Source organism: Homalodisca vitripennis, chromosome 8 (assembly GCF_021130785.1).
Source record: "Homalodisca vitripennis isolate AUS2020 chromosome 8, UT_GWSS_2.1, whole genome shotgun sequence".
In the NCBI taxonomy this organism is placed as follows: Eukaryota; Metazoa; Arthropoda; class Insecta; order Hemiptera; family Cicadellidae; genus Homalodisca; species Homalodisca vitripennis.
The window spans coordinates 40102713-40121892 of NC_060214.1; the positions used below are offsets into that span (position 1 = coordinate 40102713).

Genomic DNA, 19180 nt, shown 5'->3' on the forward strand with positions numbered 1-19180 from the left:
ATAGCAAGAACATGTATTCAAATGCTTTGATGTCTGTATGTGTGCTTATGAAACAGACCAACGAGCCAATATAATAAAAATTAGCCATAACAGCATGTAACTATTGCCGTAACTACAGCTAATATTAGCCATAACTACTCGCTAATATTACAAACCATATTTCTTGAACTCTTTAATTCCATTAAAGAGATTTACTAACATTAAAAAACTAAAATAACTATCAGCTCTGTTTAGTTCTTTTATAGTAACATTTTGCAAGCACCCAAGTTCAGTTCTAAGTGTTAACTTCTTCATTCCTACTAAAAGAAGTTTTATTCTTGTAAATATATTTATAATTTTTTAATAAACTATACTTTAAAAGCTTTCTGTTGTGTTCAAGTTTTACAGTATAACACAAGTGTATTTTATTTATCTACCTTTATATTTAATATTTGTCTAAAAGGTTTGTTTTGACATAAAAGCATATGACTCATCAATATTAAAATTTTGAAATTTTGATTCTTGTAAATATTTTAATATTTCTTAAATAAACTAATTTTTATAATTCGTTCCCTTTTGATGATTATACAATTGGTCTTTAAATTAGAAATACCCAACATTGTATTGTCTTTGAGGAAAATATTTTGTTAATGTGCATATAATTTCCCTATTTTGAATTTAAGACTTAAGATTTCCATCCACTTCTATTTATTCAGAAGTATATTGTGCATGGACTGACTAATACCTGTAAATCTAGAGGACATACTGAGCTGGATCTTTAATATTGCGTACAAAGTGAAACTCAAAAATCATTAAACTTAAAAAAAAAGAAAAATTGTATTTTACTGTTCCTAATATAAGTTTTAATTCTAAAATAAACAAAACAAATTTTAGCCGTCTATAAGATATGAATTTTTTTATGTAAAACTTTACAAAATGTCTATAACTGGGTGGATCCTTTGAAAAAATGTCTCTGGTGAAAGAACCAGCAGTATGGTAATATATAGTAACATTTCCTGGCAGTGAAAGAGTTAAAAATTCTAGTTAAAAAGACTACTATAACTATGAGTTATAAGTAAAAATTCATTTACAATGTTCACACCGCACTACTGTATCAGTAGCCAGCAAGGTCAGTCAGTTTCATTCCGTATAACCTCTCAGAGATGATATAAAAACCACCAATGGATATTTAGATTTTGTGAAATATACCTAATTAAGTCTTTAGACTATCATTTTGTGCCAGAAAATAAACATATATTACCATAATAATAAATTAGTGTGTACAGTTAATTCCATCACACTTCAGGCAAAGTTTTATCTTTTTACTTGTAAAATCAACATTCCACTGAGTAATCAAACATGAAATGAGGTCATTCAGTTAGCGTTCGTTACAAAAGAGATTCTTTCAACTCATTTACCGATTTCTCATTGAATTAATTTAAACATAATAATCAAGCCAGTTGTTTTTCATACTGCAACTAGACATATTGGAAGTTACATGATTACAATTAGTTGGATTACATGATGGGAGTGTGTTTTTATATTTGTGATCGCATGGTGCTTCGAAATTCAGTTACGATGTAATTGATCTCTAAGACGGGGAAAACTGCTTTTAGTACCATCCAAAAATAAATTATCAATTTGGCTTTGATGGTATTCATTTCAATAGAACTTCAATGCAACAACGAATTTCCAGTACTTCGGTTCCCTCGAGTGCCAAACCAACAAATGAAATTATTTTAGTCCTCTGACGAAACAGTCATTATGAACCAAATCATAACTCTACAAAAGCGTAAACACTCCCAAATAAAGAAACCCTCTAACACAAAATCAAATTGGTTCAGGGAGTACCAGGGTGTGGTAAAACCACTTTTATCATCACTAACTATAAAGATGGAGACCTAGTGCTTTTTTCCCTACGAAAGAAGGGGCAAAAGATTTCGACGAGAGACTAAGCCAGAAACAACCAAAACCGTGATGACACAAAGATCATGTCAGGACAGTCCACCTCATTCCTGATAAACAAGACAAAATAATATGGAATCGGGAGCACCTACAAAATAGATGATTCTTGCGAAGCCCTGATGATGCACGCTGGTGAAATACTCTATGCATGCGCATTAGCAAATGCTTCAGTAAGCCCTTCTCAATGTGACATTAACCAGATACTTATATAAATAGAACAACACCATGACGTTAACCTACTAACGACATGCACGAAGCTGACAACTTTGATAAAATCCAGACACCATTCATACAGGTGCACAAACAGTGGTGGCAGCTCTAATGTCTCATTTCTACCCACAAGGAATGACAACTGCATCCTCCATAAAGAAAAAGATACTCAACACTTTTCAACTGGATGAAATAAAAAAACTCAACATTGACAAACATGAAACACCAAAGTACTAGTGTTTAACAATCTGAAAAACTGGAGCTACAAAATTAGTGTATGATGTGTCATCTATCCACACGAATATCAAGGAAAACCAACTGACCACATTGCGTTGTACGAACATCAAAAATGATCCCAGAAAGGAGCTCTACAACTCTAAATCACACTGCATTGTGCAATTACAAGACACAGAAAAACCCTTCAAATATTTCTCAACCATTGTGCAAATGAACACACTAAGCAAAATGGGTGAAGCAAATGAACAGTTATCAGGACAATGATCTAGGCAAAACATCTTAGGGCTGAATCACACATAGTACCAACACGCAAGCAATGAACACATCCCCAGTAAGTCCAATCTCTTCGTACACTTCAGACTCACGAGTGCTCACTCCTGGAAAATACGGAGAAGGTAATAACACATGCACATAACACAACACAGTCAACGGACACAACTCCACCAACACACAACCACCCAGTACCAAAACTCAACAAAACACAACAACACACAGCACACAACAGCCCCACACAGCCACAACAACACACACAAAAAGCACAATAACACATACAAACCCATTAACGCATATACCAACCCAACACACAATCACAGGACCAACATCACAGCTCACCCCGGCAACCCCAGGTCGCCACCCACAACCAACACGACACTACAACGCCTAATTGGCAAGAACCCGCAAACACACCATGGAACAACCTAACACTAATGACAACAAAACACAACACACAAAACACGGCAAACACACATCAACATGACACCTGCCAGCACAACACTTGCCTCGGCCCACACACCATCAGACAAACACGAACCCACCCAACCCGGCGTACCAACCGGAACCCGTCACAACACCCACAAAGCCGCAAGAAAAACAACACCATAACACAGGGTACCCAACCAACCACGGACACAAGAGGCATATAGTAGCGAAAAAAACACCAACTGTCAACCGCTGGACCAACGCACACGGACATGACCCAACCCCCACCAAACGTCCCTGCGCATAAGCGTACCAACATTTCCATACTTTACCAATCCCTCAATCTCCCCACGACAATGAAACCCTTACAACACACAACACCACGCCACAGTGATACATACGCCCCAGCAACCCACCCGACACACAATCGAAAACACCCGCAATCACAAGGCGCTCCATTTGCCGTTTAACTCAAGAGAACTTCAACATGACACACCACACCTTGCTGCCACCCATTACAGTAGGTGAAGAACCACCAAGAAACCCAGGAAAATGGACATGAGACACAACACGTCACGAACAACCACCTCTTCATGATCAATATTACCAATACTGAAAAAGCTCCTTTTAGGAATTTCGAGCGTCCAAGAAAGACTAGCACAAACAGCTAGCAAAAAAAACACAAAATCAAAATATTTAGGATTCTATTCCTACACAAGATGAAATAGCTCCCATAACTATATTTCATCAAAATGTCCAAGTGACTCTCAAAAAAAGTAGAGAGAATAAACCATCTAATGAATGATTTAAAACCAACAATACTGATGACATTTCTGAACATTGATTGAGCACCAGAAACGCTATTACTTACTCATATTAGTGATATGAATTAGTACCATCTTACAGTAGGGAAAAATCAAAAAATGGGAGGAGTTGCAATCTAATGTACATGAAAAACGTACCAAAAAACAGAAGCCATAGACATATCTATAGGAACGTGGAACTGGTATGTGAAACTGCTATTAACAAAAATTAATATCCAAACAAACACTCTATGTACATGGTGTTTAACGTCCTCCAGGAGGACAAGGTCAAATTATCTAGTTGACCATATTAGCTGACGTACTTACAACATAAAAAGCTGAAGCTAAACTCCAAATACTTAATGGGAGAATGTCAATATAGACAGATTAACCGAAAGTATCAGACAATACAATATCTTGAAGGAGTGAACTATCAATTTTTTGGTATCAAGCTGTCTATCTCTCCCAGAGACAAGGAACACTATCACTCCAGAACATCTATTTGATTGTATTTGCACAAACATATCAGAAGATATGGTGAACTTCACAGTATTACAGACTGGGATATCAGATCACACTGGCCGAGATTTGCAAACCGTCAACATGCAAAACCAAATTGTCCTCTAAGAAAGAAGCTACAGTTAGGAGAATATTTTCAAAGGAAAAATCTTGAACCATACTTAAAGACGAAAATTCTTTCTGGAAAATTGGAGAGCTTCATGCTGCACCAGATGTTGAAAGAGAAGCTTAACTTGTTTTTTACAAACGTAAAGTACAAACACTAGACCATGGTATGTCCCTAAGAAGAAAGGTATCAAGCACAACCAAGTGTAGGAAGCTTAATGTACAATACGATGAAGAAGTAAAAATTCTAAAAGAAGACTTTTCCTAACTGCCTTACAACAGATATGAACTAACTGGAAAATACATGATGACAAAATAGCAATGACCAGAATAAAAGAAAACCCTACGACCTTAAACATCCGAAATCTCAAACGAAGCATAACAGCAGAATATATTAATTCAGGCTGACAACAAAGTACAAGTCCAATCTGGATCAACAATCAACTCGGAGAAACAAAATAAACAAGAAAAGGTGAAGCAAATATGCAGTTGGAGATGGATGACAAATAGAGTATAACCCTGTTCATGTGGCTGAACACTTTAATAAATATTTTTTTCGAAAATAGCAGCTTCCACATTGGATAACAATCCAGGAACAATTTAAAAAACACAATAATAACACCCCCCCCCCCCCCACCCCCACAATCACCAATTACCCTCCCACAAAGTGATACCCGATTACTATTTTTAAAACCTACTAACACAAAGGAAGTCATTGCAACAATAACCTCACTAAGAATCTAAGTTATCTTGTGAGTAGAACGAGGTTCCATCAAAGGTCGTAAAACAGCTGTGCAAACAACTAGCACCTCCATTGTCAGCATAATAAACAAATCATTTAGTTCAGGACAATTTCCCTCTTGCTTTTAAAAACTCTAAAATATATCCAAAACACAAGAAAGATCCCCTCATCAAACCAAGAATTACCCCGCCCTATCCGCTAATAGCAACACTCTCAAAAAAATAATAGAAAAGATTGCTCTGTCAAGAATGCTAGACCTTACATGGAAAGAAATGAGACTTATTAACAAAAAATTCAACATGGATTATTCCTCAAAGGTAGATCCACCGACCCACAGCTGTTACCAATTTACTTGAAAAATCACAGTCAACCTGGAAGATGGCAAACATGTCTCAGGCTATTCTACTTGACTACTCTACAGCAAAGCCTTCGATGCTTGGGATCATACCCTCATCCTGAGAAAACACTTGTCTTTAAGGGTATTGACGGCCTAGCAAAAGATGGGGGCTAGCTACCTGAAAGATCGTCACACAAATTACTAGAAATGTCAACAAAAATCTGAATGGAAAAAAATGTTTATACAGATCAAGCCACTGCCAGTGAGAAGATGAGTGCCTCAAGGCTCAGTACGGCCCCTTTTTATTTATTCTTTTCACCAACGACCTTTTTCTGTTTTTTATCAATGATGACAATGTAGAGTACTATAATGAACGCAGACGATCAACTCTTCTATTTGCAATGACACAATGTCCACATGAATTAGTAACTAGCATTTTTACATCTACAGACAAAGCACATCCAATAACTGTCCTTCAAAACGACGAACGACTTAGCTATCAATCCATCCAAAACCACAAGGCATATCAATTTTTAAGCAGAAGACATGAACAAATACCAGAATATTCCCAATATTTCAACAGAACAAAAGACCAAACTACTGGGTCTCACAATTGATGCAGACCTTTTCCTGGGGAGATTCATATAATGCACTGAACCAAGAAACCTCGATCTGGGATATTTGTAGTCAAAAGAATGATTGTGGATGGGAGGAGCCCCTGGAAATTATGCCAAAACAGCCTACTACTGGCGATGGTGGAATCTCACATAGATATGGATTAATTTCTTGGGGCTCCAACATCCCGAGGCAACCTTAACAAAATCCTGATCCTCCAAAAATAAGCTATTAGCAACACTTGCAGGCCTAGTCCCTACAGATAGCTTGCAGAGAAGGCGTTCAAGTCACTTAAGGTCCTATGACCGTCACATCACTCCTACATACTTGCATTGTCAATCTACACCAATCAGCTGACCTTCCAAGAAAATAAGACATACATTTCTTGACAACACTAGAGAGCAGCCAGACTACAGTCATTCCTATTCACCACCAACAACATTTAGCAAAAAAACCTCATACATGGGCCGCAAATCTCAACTCATTGCCAAAAACCATTAAGGACAAGAGAAGGAAACCAGTTAAAAAATGAACTTCAGAACTGTGCTAGCGACTGGAGCGTCCCTTATACTCGACAAGAGTTTTTTTGACCTTTTTATAAGATGACAAAACATTACAAAAATTAATAAACAAATAGATTACATAAAATATGTAAAGCAAGATTATCACGATGTTTGACGCCATTGTATTCTTAAAAAACAGCAAATAAAGAATATTGTCTATTGTCTATTGTGGATCAGTTGTGTGTGTGTGTGCGCGTGCGTGCGTGTGGTGTGGTTGCCAGCGTGGTAGGTAGAGGGGTTCTTTTCCGTTAATTCACTACCATTAGTTTTATGGTCTGGAATTCCGTTAATTCATTACCAATGATGTTTGTACTTAAATTAGATTAATTTTGGTTTTCTTTAGCCAATTGTGTTAGTTAATAATAGTAAATACCTGGAATGAAGTGATTTAAATAGCATCTAAAAAACATTTTACACGCCGTCATATGTTTTATTTATAATTCAAAAGGATAACCAATGTACAATTGTTATTGTTGTAAATAGTACTGATCACTGCGGTCGCATGAAGATTGAAGGTTCATTTCGAACAAAGATCGTCCGATTAAAGTGGTTAATTCATTGTCTATTGAAAAGCGGGAAATCCTTAAACTCTGGTTGGTCACTTTTAACCGACGAATCACGAGTTTGGCCACCTCCTACCTATATAAGCGTGTTAACAGTTCACCCTATATATTCTATCTCCACGCACATGCGCAGTGAGGAAATTCCTACGGATGGACCAATCGGAATACAGAATACGGAAACGATAGGATTTATCTTTTTTTTTAGTGATAAACGCGCACCGCTTGATCTGGGCTTGGAGTTTGCAAGCTCGAGTTAATTTTTTTTCCAAAAGAGCAAGCAGCGCGAAGCGCTGCGCAGAGGGCAAGCATCGTGTGATCTGAGCTTTGAATAGGCAAGCTAGGGTCTTAAGTGACTTGTCATAATGAAATTTAATAGAGATATTATTTAAAATATTGGATTTGTAGTGAATTAACGGAAAAGAACCGGTAGAGGTGCGGGGTAAGATTAGTTTGGGGTAGGATAACTGAAAGGAGGGGCAGAAGCCTCAAGCATTGTCCCGACTGAGGAGTCCGTTTGTCTGTCGGTTTTTTATTTCTTATCATCTAACAGTTCCTCGTTTATCCTTATTTTGATTACCTTCATTCACTGATAAGTGTTTGCTATTGTGTCTCTTCTATAACCTCATATTGCTTTTTCTTCTTTACCACTATGAGCATTATCTGTATTTATAATCCATTAAATCAACTATTTTTCTATATATATATTTTTTTAGTAAACATTATTTAAACGTCTTATTTCCCTAAGAAAATTATTTTTGAATTAATGGGACTCATTCTCTCACGCACAAGTGCTATGCACCTATGTGAGGAAATATTTCCACAAACATTAGAGCAGTCTATATAAGTATAAGTATTAATTTTTTTTTGCAATTTTATGTTATGGTGTTAATTACTAAGTAATTTTATATTATAAATGTAAAAATTGTGCTCCTATGATTTCTAAATTATTTGTACCTTAATGGAAATAAAGATGTTTTCGATTTGATTTGATATTTCAATAATTTCTAAATAACCGAGTCTCAGTTTGTTAAAAATTCTAAACTGCATTGGTGCAAAACAAAATTTTTTACAACTGAATACAAAAACCACAGTACTTGAAAGTTACTAAAACAATGGCAAAAAAATAAATACATATTTTCCTCTCCAGTATAATAACAAATAAATCCAATTTTGATTAATATTTTTTTTTAATCAGCATGATACATATGAATTTAAAAGGAATACTGTAAATTTACTTACTCAGAAGTAAACTTGCTCAGTTCATGTATATATTAATTTATTGTACCAAACACTTACAGTTGTTACTACGTAGTTTTTTTTTATTTTAATCTCTTATATAATCGTTTGAAATTTACAATCCACTAAGAAAATTGGTAAAAGTTTCAAGAACCAACAGTTAGTTACTTACATTCCAAAAACAGCTATGTCTAATCTTATAACACTATAACTTAGGTTTTATTACATCACTGCTAACTTATACATAACATGAACAAAAATAAAAAACCAAATTTCAGTTAGTATATATTACGTTAATTCTATGACAAAGTTATCCAAAAGTTGGAAATAAAAAGAGATATATAAAACCTACCATCTCGTGACAGAGTGCTGTTGCGATCGAACATATTCTTGGTGGCAGAGCCTGGGGCAGTCTCCCTCGCAACAAGGGAGTGACCGGTCCTGGTGGCTCGTTCATACAGTGTCATGATGAAGCCGCCACCCAAGCCCATGCTCTGCATATTAACAACGCCGTTGCAGAAGAGAGCGGCCACAGCTGCATCCACTGCTGAACCATTCTTGGCCAGGATATCTCTGTTAAATCAAGTTGGCAAAGAGCGTAGTACTCTTGACTTATAACTATAATACTTCTTTCAATTAGCTAAGATGTTACCTCAGAAATTGAACTAAACAATTTGGGTAAAATGTTAATTGCTCGAATTGGTTTATAAAAAATAATATTCATACCACCCCAATTAAACTTGAAAATATATCATGAAACTCAAGTTTGGGAGAAGTTAATTTGTGCTTTATAAACTTTGGTGTTATTCTTAATACTTTTCATCCAAGTTTAAAGTTATTATTTCAAGCAAGAAAGGCTTGTTTTACGCTCAGAAAAGCCAAAATTCCAAAGACATAATGTATCTGATGATACTTTAATGTGCGATTTAAAGTCAATAAGACTGTACTTTACTAAATCTAACCACTATTGTTCTCTATGGTTGGAGCAAATAATATTTAATTAATTTACTTTAGCGACATATGTACTATTTATTTGTAAGGTTATAGAACTGTGTGTATTAGTATGTGTTAATTGTAAAACACAATAAAATTTGTTTAAATGTTCTAAAGCACCTTCCCGCACTTCACGTGAAAAACTTTCTTCAAGATAGTACTAACACAAGCTCAGATCATGTGAGCGCTTAATAAATTTTCACATTTAGAATAAACATGTATGTTTTTACATACTCATATAGCCTAATATAAAATAGCAGATAGGGACGGAATAACTTCACTCTAACTGAAATCACTTCCTTTTAAAACGTAAAAACCAACAACGGCATAATGGTACGTAATTTTCATAATAGGTAAAAATAGTTGTTTTTTTTTTAAATAATGTAGTGTTTATTATAGGTCTCTGGGAAGAAAAACTCAAAAATTTTAGAGTGGTGCCAAGATCAAAGGAGTACTGATGGCCAGGGGCGTTTCCGATCGGTACTTTCCATACCTTAGTCCACATGCCAGATCATCTAACGTGATCTGACTTCAAAAAAGTTGCACGATCTGAGGGGGTTGGTGACGTCTCAAACTACTGACAAAAAAGAAATACTTTCCTCGAGATAGTAAATAAATGCAAGCTCAGATCACGTGAGCACATGTAAATATTATTTTAACTTTTTCTCTTTATAGTAGATATGTAATTTACCTACTTATATAGCAACTATAATTACAACTACTAGATAGGAACAAAGTGGAAAGATAGAGAATGATCTGCTGTGGTATAATAAGCAGCCACCACCACAATCGAAACCTTGATATTCATGATCTAAAACTACTGAAAGCCAAATCCCGCAGCAAGTTTCGTTATAGATATTTGAAATCACATTATAGGTCGGCTTTTTGTAAGTAATAATTTAATGATAAATAAAAATTTTATGAAGGATAAGACAGTTATAAAATTAAACAGCCAAAACAGCCATTTAGTTAATTTTTACTATTTTGAAGGATAAATGTGTTCGACACCTTGTAACTCAAGTAATACATGTACTTCTAGCTATTACTTATACACCATACACACGATTTGACATTGTTTCAATTAATTTGGAAAAATAATGTCGAACCGAATTACATTATAGGTTTTTATATTATATTTTATTGTTAAAGAAATATAGGTATTTAAGATTATAGAAAATAATACTTTAGTTTTATTTTTAAAACCATACAAATCAAAACCTCTCTACAAAATTGTAGCCAATCTGTTATAGTATTTCTGCACATACTGGTGCTATCAACACTACATTCATTTATTAGAGAGTCATAATTGGTTTGGTTCCAACCAAAATTTATTGTTAGAAAAAGTATTCTCAAGTGCATTTTCTGTAACGGTTTTTTATTTTACTTTTCTTACAACGAAACACTGTTTAGTTATAGTTTTCATCTCCTCACTGCAAACTGGACACTTTGAATTACAGAAGCAAGATCTTGTAGCCATTTGAAACATTTTTCATTGTTTAAAAATACATTTTGACATATAAAGCAAATGTCCATTACCCTTTGTTCTTCCCAATGCCATTACTCATTTCGCAAATGATTTTACTGTTTGAACTAGCTTAATTTTAAGCAATGTTTTTATTCTGTAACGAAAAAACAGCTGGAAATTATTATAAATAGGTCAATTGTTTTTTATATTTGATAATTTAGATATATCTAATTGATAGTTATAGTCTTTGTGGCCTATTAATATAAGCTAAATGACCAAACTTTATTTGACTCACTATGAAAATGACATGTCTTTATGAAGATCGATGGGTGGAGTACGATAAGCAGACCCGGTTTTTAAATCGCTTATTAAAATTTATTGAATAACAGAACCATTAAACGATATCAACTAATAAATTAAAGTCTTATGTTTTAAATTAATCTAGCCTACTTTAAACAATTATGTAATTATGTAAATAATAAAAAAAGAATCAATAATCAAACATAAAATAAAGACAGGCGACGGGAAAGTGTTATTTAAATAATGAAGAAAATGCAATAACGAAACAAACATCTCAAAACAGTAAATCATAAATAGTGTTATTTTGTTATATTTATCTTTATGCCTAACTATTTTTTTTTTATTCAAAACAAGTAACTTCAGAACAGATATAAATATGTTACTACTAGTAGTACCGAAGTCAAAGATAATTTTTATGTACGCTCATTGATCTGAGTTTGATTTTAGGTTCTATCTCGAGCAATGTTTTTCTTTTTTCACCAGCAGTGTGGGATGAAAGGCACCATCTAACTCCGCACTTATGCCCATGGATTTTTCTTACCTCAGATCATGTTCTTGATCACCCAACTTTTCCGACATCAGATCAAGTTGGCCAATTTTGCACGTGATTTGAAGTCGAGAAAGTACTGATCAGAAATGCCTCTGGTCATCAGAGACAACTTCCTTGGCAAAAACTCAAAACATCCCTCGAGATAGTGCTTAACCCTTTGAGCCCCGGACCTAAAAATATTGTTTGTGCAAATTTTTACCAAGTCTAGTTTTGCAAGTAACTGTCTAAAAACCCCAAGGCCTTTTCAGTGATTTTGTACGATTTCATTTGAAAAATCATAACATCACTAATATACTAGCTAATGACCTAAATAATACATTAAAATGTTAGAAATAAGGTACTTTACAAATAAAAAATTTAATAAGGGCTAAAAAATGTTTGTGTACTTTTATATATGTAAAATAACGCATATGTGCAAACTAAAAAAAAAGAAAAAAGTTACATTTAACATTTTTTAGAAATAAAACAAGAAACAATTAACGTGTGGGAAATCATTTTATTTCATTTGTCATGTTATTGCAAACATAGAAAAAAGTTTTCAGACAGATTAGTTCAATAATAAATATTTTGTAAAATATTTTTTTTAATGACATAAAAACCTGTGACGTACTAGGCCTAGGTTGTGTAACATTATTCTGAGCTGATGTAGATGGTATCTCATGTGTTAAGTCTTTAGCACTAAATAGGCCTACATTTCTGCCATTGTCACTATCATATTTAGGATCATACATCGGATCAAGGTCACTATCATCGTCAAAAATATCAGATAATACTGAATCGTCATCTGAAAAGTCAATATTCAATTGTCTGTCAATGTCACTTGAATGTTCTGCTAGGTTTGAGGGTACTTTGGGATTATACCGACCACACCCAGACATGAATCGTTATTTGATATTTCGCTTCTACTGATTACTAGATTAGCGTAGAACAATATTTCGGTAATATAAAACAGGAATTGTCTTATCGCAAACCCCTTCCCCATCCTCAGACAGAGGTCAAAGTCGAGCGATCTAGTAGATAACGTGATTGCAGAGTCTCGCCGCCCGTTCAGCTGGTGCATCGCTTTGTTGTACTTCCGTGTTTTACCTCTACATTTCTCCAAACACAAAATTTCAACAAAAACAAACATTTACCAAACTAAAACTAAACTCTTTATTGAAAAAACACTCAAAACTTGTTTTTATTCTTGATCACATTCCGCCACCCAAAATGCGAGTGCCTCCGGCCATCAGCGCGGGCATTGACAGCACCTTCGGTGCTGCCCCGCGCTGATGTCAACGAAAGAAAAACATCCCTCGAGATAGTACCTATCAGTAAAATATCAAATTCTAGAGGGGCTGATCAGAAATATAAATTGAATTTTAATGGAAAGGCAATTATGTACCTTGTAAATCATGTGATGCCGCGCGGCCTGCCGTAATCAGGATTCTCGAGAAAGATAAGATAACAGCGACAACAATACCGATCACAATACCTGGAAATGCTTGTAAGTTTGTAATTTTGTAATTGAAGAGTTGTTTTTTTCGTTCTTTCATGTTTGTTTCTATAAATTTATATTTTTGTGTTCTTCATACTAGTGTGGTCGGTATAATCCCAAAGTACCGGTTTGAGTCACCCATTATTTACAAAATAAAACAATATTTCATACTGAAAGTACCGAAACAATAATATAACTGTCTACTCACACAAACGTAATGAACATCAACACAGTCTACTAAACGTAAACAATGTCACAGCAGATGCAGATGTTGTTCTTAGTAACAGCTGATCTTCTTACTCTTTCTTTAGGAGTAGTGTAAATATTATTTAGTAACATTTGACCATGAAATCATATTGTATATGTATGAAAAATAAAATTATAAGTTCTAAAACCACTGGTGTCGCTAAAATTAAACACTTAAGAGCCATTTATAATAACTTATATCATGCCGACGACATATCGTCGGCTGGGGTTTCTCGCACTATTTTTACCGCCGGAATATCGTCGGCCTGGGGTTTTTAGACAGTGAAATTTACCGACGATATACCGGCGGCTGGGGCTCAAAGGGTTAAATTCAAGCTCAGATGATCACATGATTGCTGATAATGTTGATTAACTTTTTATATTTATAAAACAATGTATCCTATAGCCTAGTACAAATAGTAGATGGGGACAGAGTGGCTTACTTCTCGCCAACATCGCTTCCTTTCGGAAGACAAAAACAAGAACCGAACGTTATGACATTTAATTTTCACAGTAAGTCAAATAATAAAGTTCCCTATAATAATGTAGTTTTTTTTAAGTTTCTGGTAAGATAAACTGAGAAAAAATAGTAACTTGGAGATATTACCAAAGTACTGAAATTAATTTACTAAAAGCTTATACAATTTAATCTTATATCTATCACAGGAACCATAACCATTGTGGAACACCACACAGGAAATATTAAAAATCTCTTTAAATAATGAAAAAACCCATCAAGTTAAAAAGAAACCAAACAATTAGGAATAGGTAGGGATGTTGCGATTTTATCGATATAAATATATATCGATATTATCGTTTCGATATGTCCTATATTGATATCGATATAAGTTATTCGATATTATCGTGATATCGGAAGAAATATACAAATATCGGAGTTTTGATATCATATTGAATGAAAAGTTGTAATTCTTTATTATTATTTTGGCTAGTATTAATTGTACAAAAGCAAAACTCAAACAACTTGCTTTGTTCAGTTGTTAAATGCAACGCCAGCAAAGAAATTAACTTTGCATATTAAGTAAAAAGTAACCAGACGATGCTTGGTTCAGTTAAGCATATATAATATAGTTGCTTTTTAAAATGTAATTGTTGTTCTTAAAACTCAATTTAGATTCTTGTAGATTTATATTGAAATGTAAAATTGTAATTTTTATTCTTACTTTAACAATTGTTTTTTTAATAATTGTGCTTCAAATGGTTCTTAGTTAAAAAAATGTTAAATAGAATAATTTAAGGAATTTCTTTTTTATCTTTAAATAATGGTTTATTTTTTAATGTATTAAGTTGTACTAGTATTAAAAACATTATTTTGGAAATGAACTCGTAAGTTGTATCTTTGATTATACTAGTTACACACACTCATACAATCAAAGGTTGTTTGTATACACCAAATTAATCATTCCCCTTCCCTTATTTATCGATATAGGTCGATATTAAGGATATCGATATTTGGATTCGATAATATCGATATCCAAGCTTGATATTGATATCGATAACAAATATCGGAACTAGCCTCATATTGCAACAACCCTAGGAATAGGGCTAGACCTATTTAGTTAAGTCTTACCATTGTCTTTAACATTTAAATAAAATCACTTTTAAATCAAATATTATACTATATTTGCAATCTGATAATGTTTACAGATGATTTAGATTAAGTTCAGGTTAATTACTCAGTAGTATCTCTTGATTAAGCCTATAATGATGGTTACCACTGAATGTGGAAGTTGAAGTTTATCATATGACTCAAGGTTTAAGCAATCTATGTTAAATTAAGCATATTTAACATTTTGAGTACTAGATGCAATAATAGTCTAATCCTACTCACAAGGACAACAGGCGATACACAAACACTGAAAACACTTAACTAATTTTATTTAAATGCGTATAAAATACACAATCGTATGTTGGTACAAAATAATATCAGCAAGTCCATAGGACACATTTTTACAAAGGCGAGCGAGGGAATAAGCTCCTGGAAGTTTGAAGCGCAGAGCACGGCAGATGTAAGTGCCTTGAAGTTGGACATCAAATGCCACTCAACAACTTTAACCTATGTTTAGTCCATTGCTTTGATAAACAAACTTCATCGAACATTTCCAGTAAAAGTCCCATTTTAATAAAATCCCAACAACTGCTTGGGTACAAGAAACATAACTTATATACTTAACTCACGAAAATTCAGTCAGTCCAGAGATCGAAGAAACGAGTCCGAAGTACAAGTCCATTCACAAAAATTACACTAAGTTAATTACCCTTCGGTTTAGAGTTTCCCGTTTTTCTTGTGCTGTTCGGTCTTTTGAAGTTTGTCTGCGATTTTTCTTGTGTGTCCACTGGGGTCGAAATGGTTCGTATGTTCACTTGCTTCTTTCTTCGAACGTTGTTTTCCACTATGTCCACAATACAGCTGTTTGTCCTGGTCATAGTTGTAGTGCTCGTAGTCATCAAAATGGCTCTCAGACATGGTTGGGATTGTTGATACTTCGCAAAGTAACCGTTAAAACACTGAGTGTGATTTACTTTAGAAACGAGTCTTCAACTTCACCTGATCCTGAACGAACTCAGAATTGGATTGCACAAATCTAATTTCCAACCGTCCTTCGTCGCAGATAACCTGTTCGCTTAGCGCATGCGCACGCTCTCTTGTCTGATTGGTCGAATGAAGGTCAATTGCATTATGGGTGAACAAAGAAACTGCGAGAACGGCATAATAGCAAGGAACCGCTTTCCTCTATGCTTAAATTTTAATTAAATTTAAAGTACCTATTTCAAATCTTCTTTGAAATATTTTTTATGATTAATCTCCACTATTTAGGGCTGTTATGTACTTCAAGTTTTCGATCTTGCTAATATTTGTATGATGTATAGTACTTTTGTAGAACTGTGGAAAACCGTTTGCTCTATATAGCCTATGGTTGTATAAAACCGACATTTGGATACCATTTATACAAATCTTAATTTCATTGTAACTGTATAATTTAAAGGGTGAATGGACCGATACAACCCTGAGTTTTCTCTCATAAGGACAAATTTAAACTTTAAACACATATTTCTTCCTTGTTTTTTGGGCAAAATCTATGATAGTTCATGTTCAAGATACGGCTCCTTAATATGACATGATTACAAATAATACATACAAACATCTAACGCCTTTCGGAGGAGTTTCAATTTGTACATTTTGTCAAGGTCTTTAAATTAATGGAATACAATTGACATTTGCAATAACGAGCAATAATATATAAAAACTAAACGCATTTTGGATGGATATAAGTAACGTTTTAAAAATTATATCACGCAGAATTCTACAAACAAACATTAAAAATGTTTAACGTGTTTTTTATGAGGTAAAAATCAAAATCAAAGCTAATTACTTTCTTCAACAAGTTATTCCTTCTACCTGCCGATCCTAGAGCAAGGGGTGCCATCAGTGCAGACAGCGGCGCGGCGGAACACATGCTGATAAGAGGGCGAGGGTGGTTGGTGGTCTTCTGGATCCGGCGGTTCTCGGAGAAGTGGCGGAAGCGGCTGGTGATAGGCTGCTAGCTGCCAAGTGAGCAAAGCAGTAGCCGCAGAAACCACCAATATAGCTGCACAAGACACCAACACGTACCGCTTCCTGAGGCCGGACCTGAGAACAGAGGTGGACAAGAAATGAATAATAATTCAGAGGCAATATCGAGAGGTCACTGGAAGTTTATGCTTAAAGAAGTTATCTAAAAACGGATTTAATATAAATAATTGACCATTGACTCTTAGGCATTCAAGAAGATCAGATAAAAATAAACTTAACTTACTTAAAATATTCCGTTAATGAATAATTTGGAGAAATATTAATGAAATATTGGTCAACATTGGTGCATTTAAGAATTGGCAATACACAGTGGTAGAGAATAATCTCGAGGGTGAACTAAATCAAAACAGATTCAATGGTCATTAAGATAATGAATAGAATAATAGAAACTGCATTATTTCTGACTGACTGCAGCAGGAGTGAAATCTGTGGATGATTTTGAACCAAAATATCGGAGTTGATGTTACGACCTCAAAATACAATGTAATATATATATAATCGACACATACAAATGTTTTATCAGATTTACAAACTGCTTTATCTGTAGCCAGGCCCTTCTCAGACTGCTTGTGGCGGAACATGAGGGGGCTCGGCCAAATATCTATTACGGGGCCCGCCAAAGCTGAATACGGCCCTGACTGCAGTAAAAGATTACTTCATTTTTCAGATCTTGCTATTTCGGACATAGACATATATTATGGTGCTAAAATCGACTTTTGTGCCATTCAGGCACCCGTTAGTATATGTTTTATTGTTCATTGTATCGTTTACAGTGATCAGTGGAGTGGTAAAATGGCTAGGATTATCTAGGTTAGAACTAGCCTCCCCCTCCGGCAAGAAGTCTCACACTGAGATTCTAATATATATTCAAAGAGGAAATATATGTAGTCCTGCCCGTTGACAAGCTAAGTTCAGACAGGTAAAGGGTTAATGACCTGACCCAACCTGACGCGCAGCCCGACTCCTATAACCACGATCCGCTCATTGCGAATAAAGTTATAATTACGCGTACACCTTGTTTGCTAGTGGTCCAGAGTTCAACATTCTATAATAATTTCTTTAATTAGAATTAAAGCGATGCTAATATATATGGAAGGACCCTACGAAACTCAACGAAAGAGTTATCACAGACGGACAGACAGACGAACCGACTACCCTTTGACCCCAAAATCAATAGGGTTCTTTCTTGGATCAAGAGAACCCTTTGCAGCATTCTTATCAAGAGTTATCACACAGGTGGATTACACGGATAGACACATGGACTGCCCATTGGTCTTTTACCCCAAAATCTCTCCAGGACCAAGAAGAAGATGTGTACCAAGTTTCAAACCTCTAGGATCTTTTTATGTAGATTAATCACTGAGAAGGACAGACTGACTGCCCTTTGACTTTTAGACCCCAAGATATATATAGTGTTCTCTTTTTTCGTATCAACTATGTACCAAGTTTCAAATTTCTATGACATTTCCGCCAATAGTTATCGCGTAGACGCAAAGATCCTTTGACCAAAAGCAAATTGGGTTCTTTCCAGATCAAGTGTCTGGAACTTTTTTCAACAATTTTCTCTTTAGGAAGAGATGAAATTGTAATTTCTAGTTACAGATTTATACAAAATTTCTATTTTTTATACAAAATACAGTCTTAAAAACCATTTTAAATGAGAAATATACTCGCATGTAGCCATTGCAATACTGCATAATATCAAATAACACACATATAGATCAGAGTTATTACTGTACTTAGGCATACATACTATTATTATTATTCATAGGATACCTTAGAACTGCCCGATTAATTTAAAAAAGAGTATTCATAATAATTTTTTATGCAATTGCAATTCTAGACATAACGTAGGAAGGGTTGATTCAATGCGAATATTGAGTTCAGTTCCGTTTTACTTCCCATTCAGCGTAGCGTCTGAAACTCGAGATTCCAGTAGTCAAGTCTGTGGCAGTGGCAGTGACAGAGAGATGGTGGCTGCTCT

General features: G+C 34.7%; 3 protein-coding genes across 6 annotated transcripts in view; 1 reads left to right on the forward strand and 2 right to left on the reverse strand.

The window, feature by feature from the left end:
• The window catches only part of LOC124367589 (scoloptoxin SSD14-like), a 142156-nt gene that overhangs the window by 58103 nt on the left and 64873 nt on the right, over positions 1-19180 (forward strand). The gene's annotated exons all lie outside the window — the stretch shown is intronic.
• Positions 1-19180, reverse strand: part of LOC124367591 (glutathione hydrolase 1 proenzyme-like) — a 44904-nt gene that overhangs the window by 16360 nt on the left and 9364 nt on the right. For both annotated transcript variants that reach the window (XM_046824549.1, XM_046824548.1), the window contains exons 2-3: positions 17023-17253; positions 8926-9146 (exon numbers count right to left, since the gene is read on the reverse strand). In XM_046824549.1, the coding sequence (XP_046680505.1) occupies positions 8926-9146; positions 17023-17253 (452 nt within the window). The remainder of the gene's footprint in view (positions 1-8925; positions 9147-17022; positions 17254-19180) is intronic.
• On the reverse strand, positions 15484-16261 carry LOC124367593 (nuclear protein 1-like). The gene has a single exon (XM_046824552.1). It carries the CDS (start codon positions 16087-16089, stop codon positions 15889-15891), a length of 201 nt encoding a protein of 66 aa, XP_046680508.1. The 5' UTR covers positions 16090-16261; the 3' UTR covers positions 15484-15888.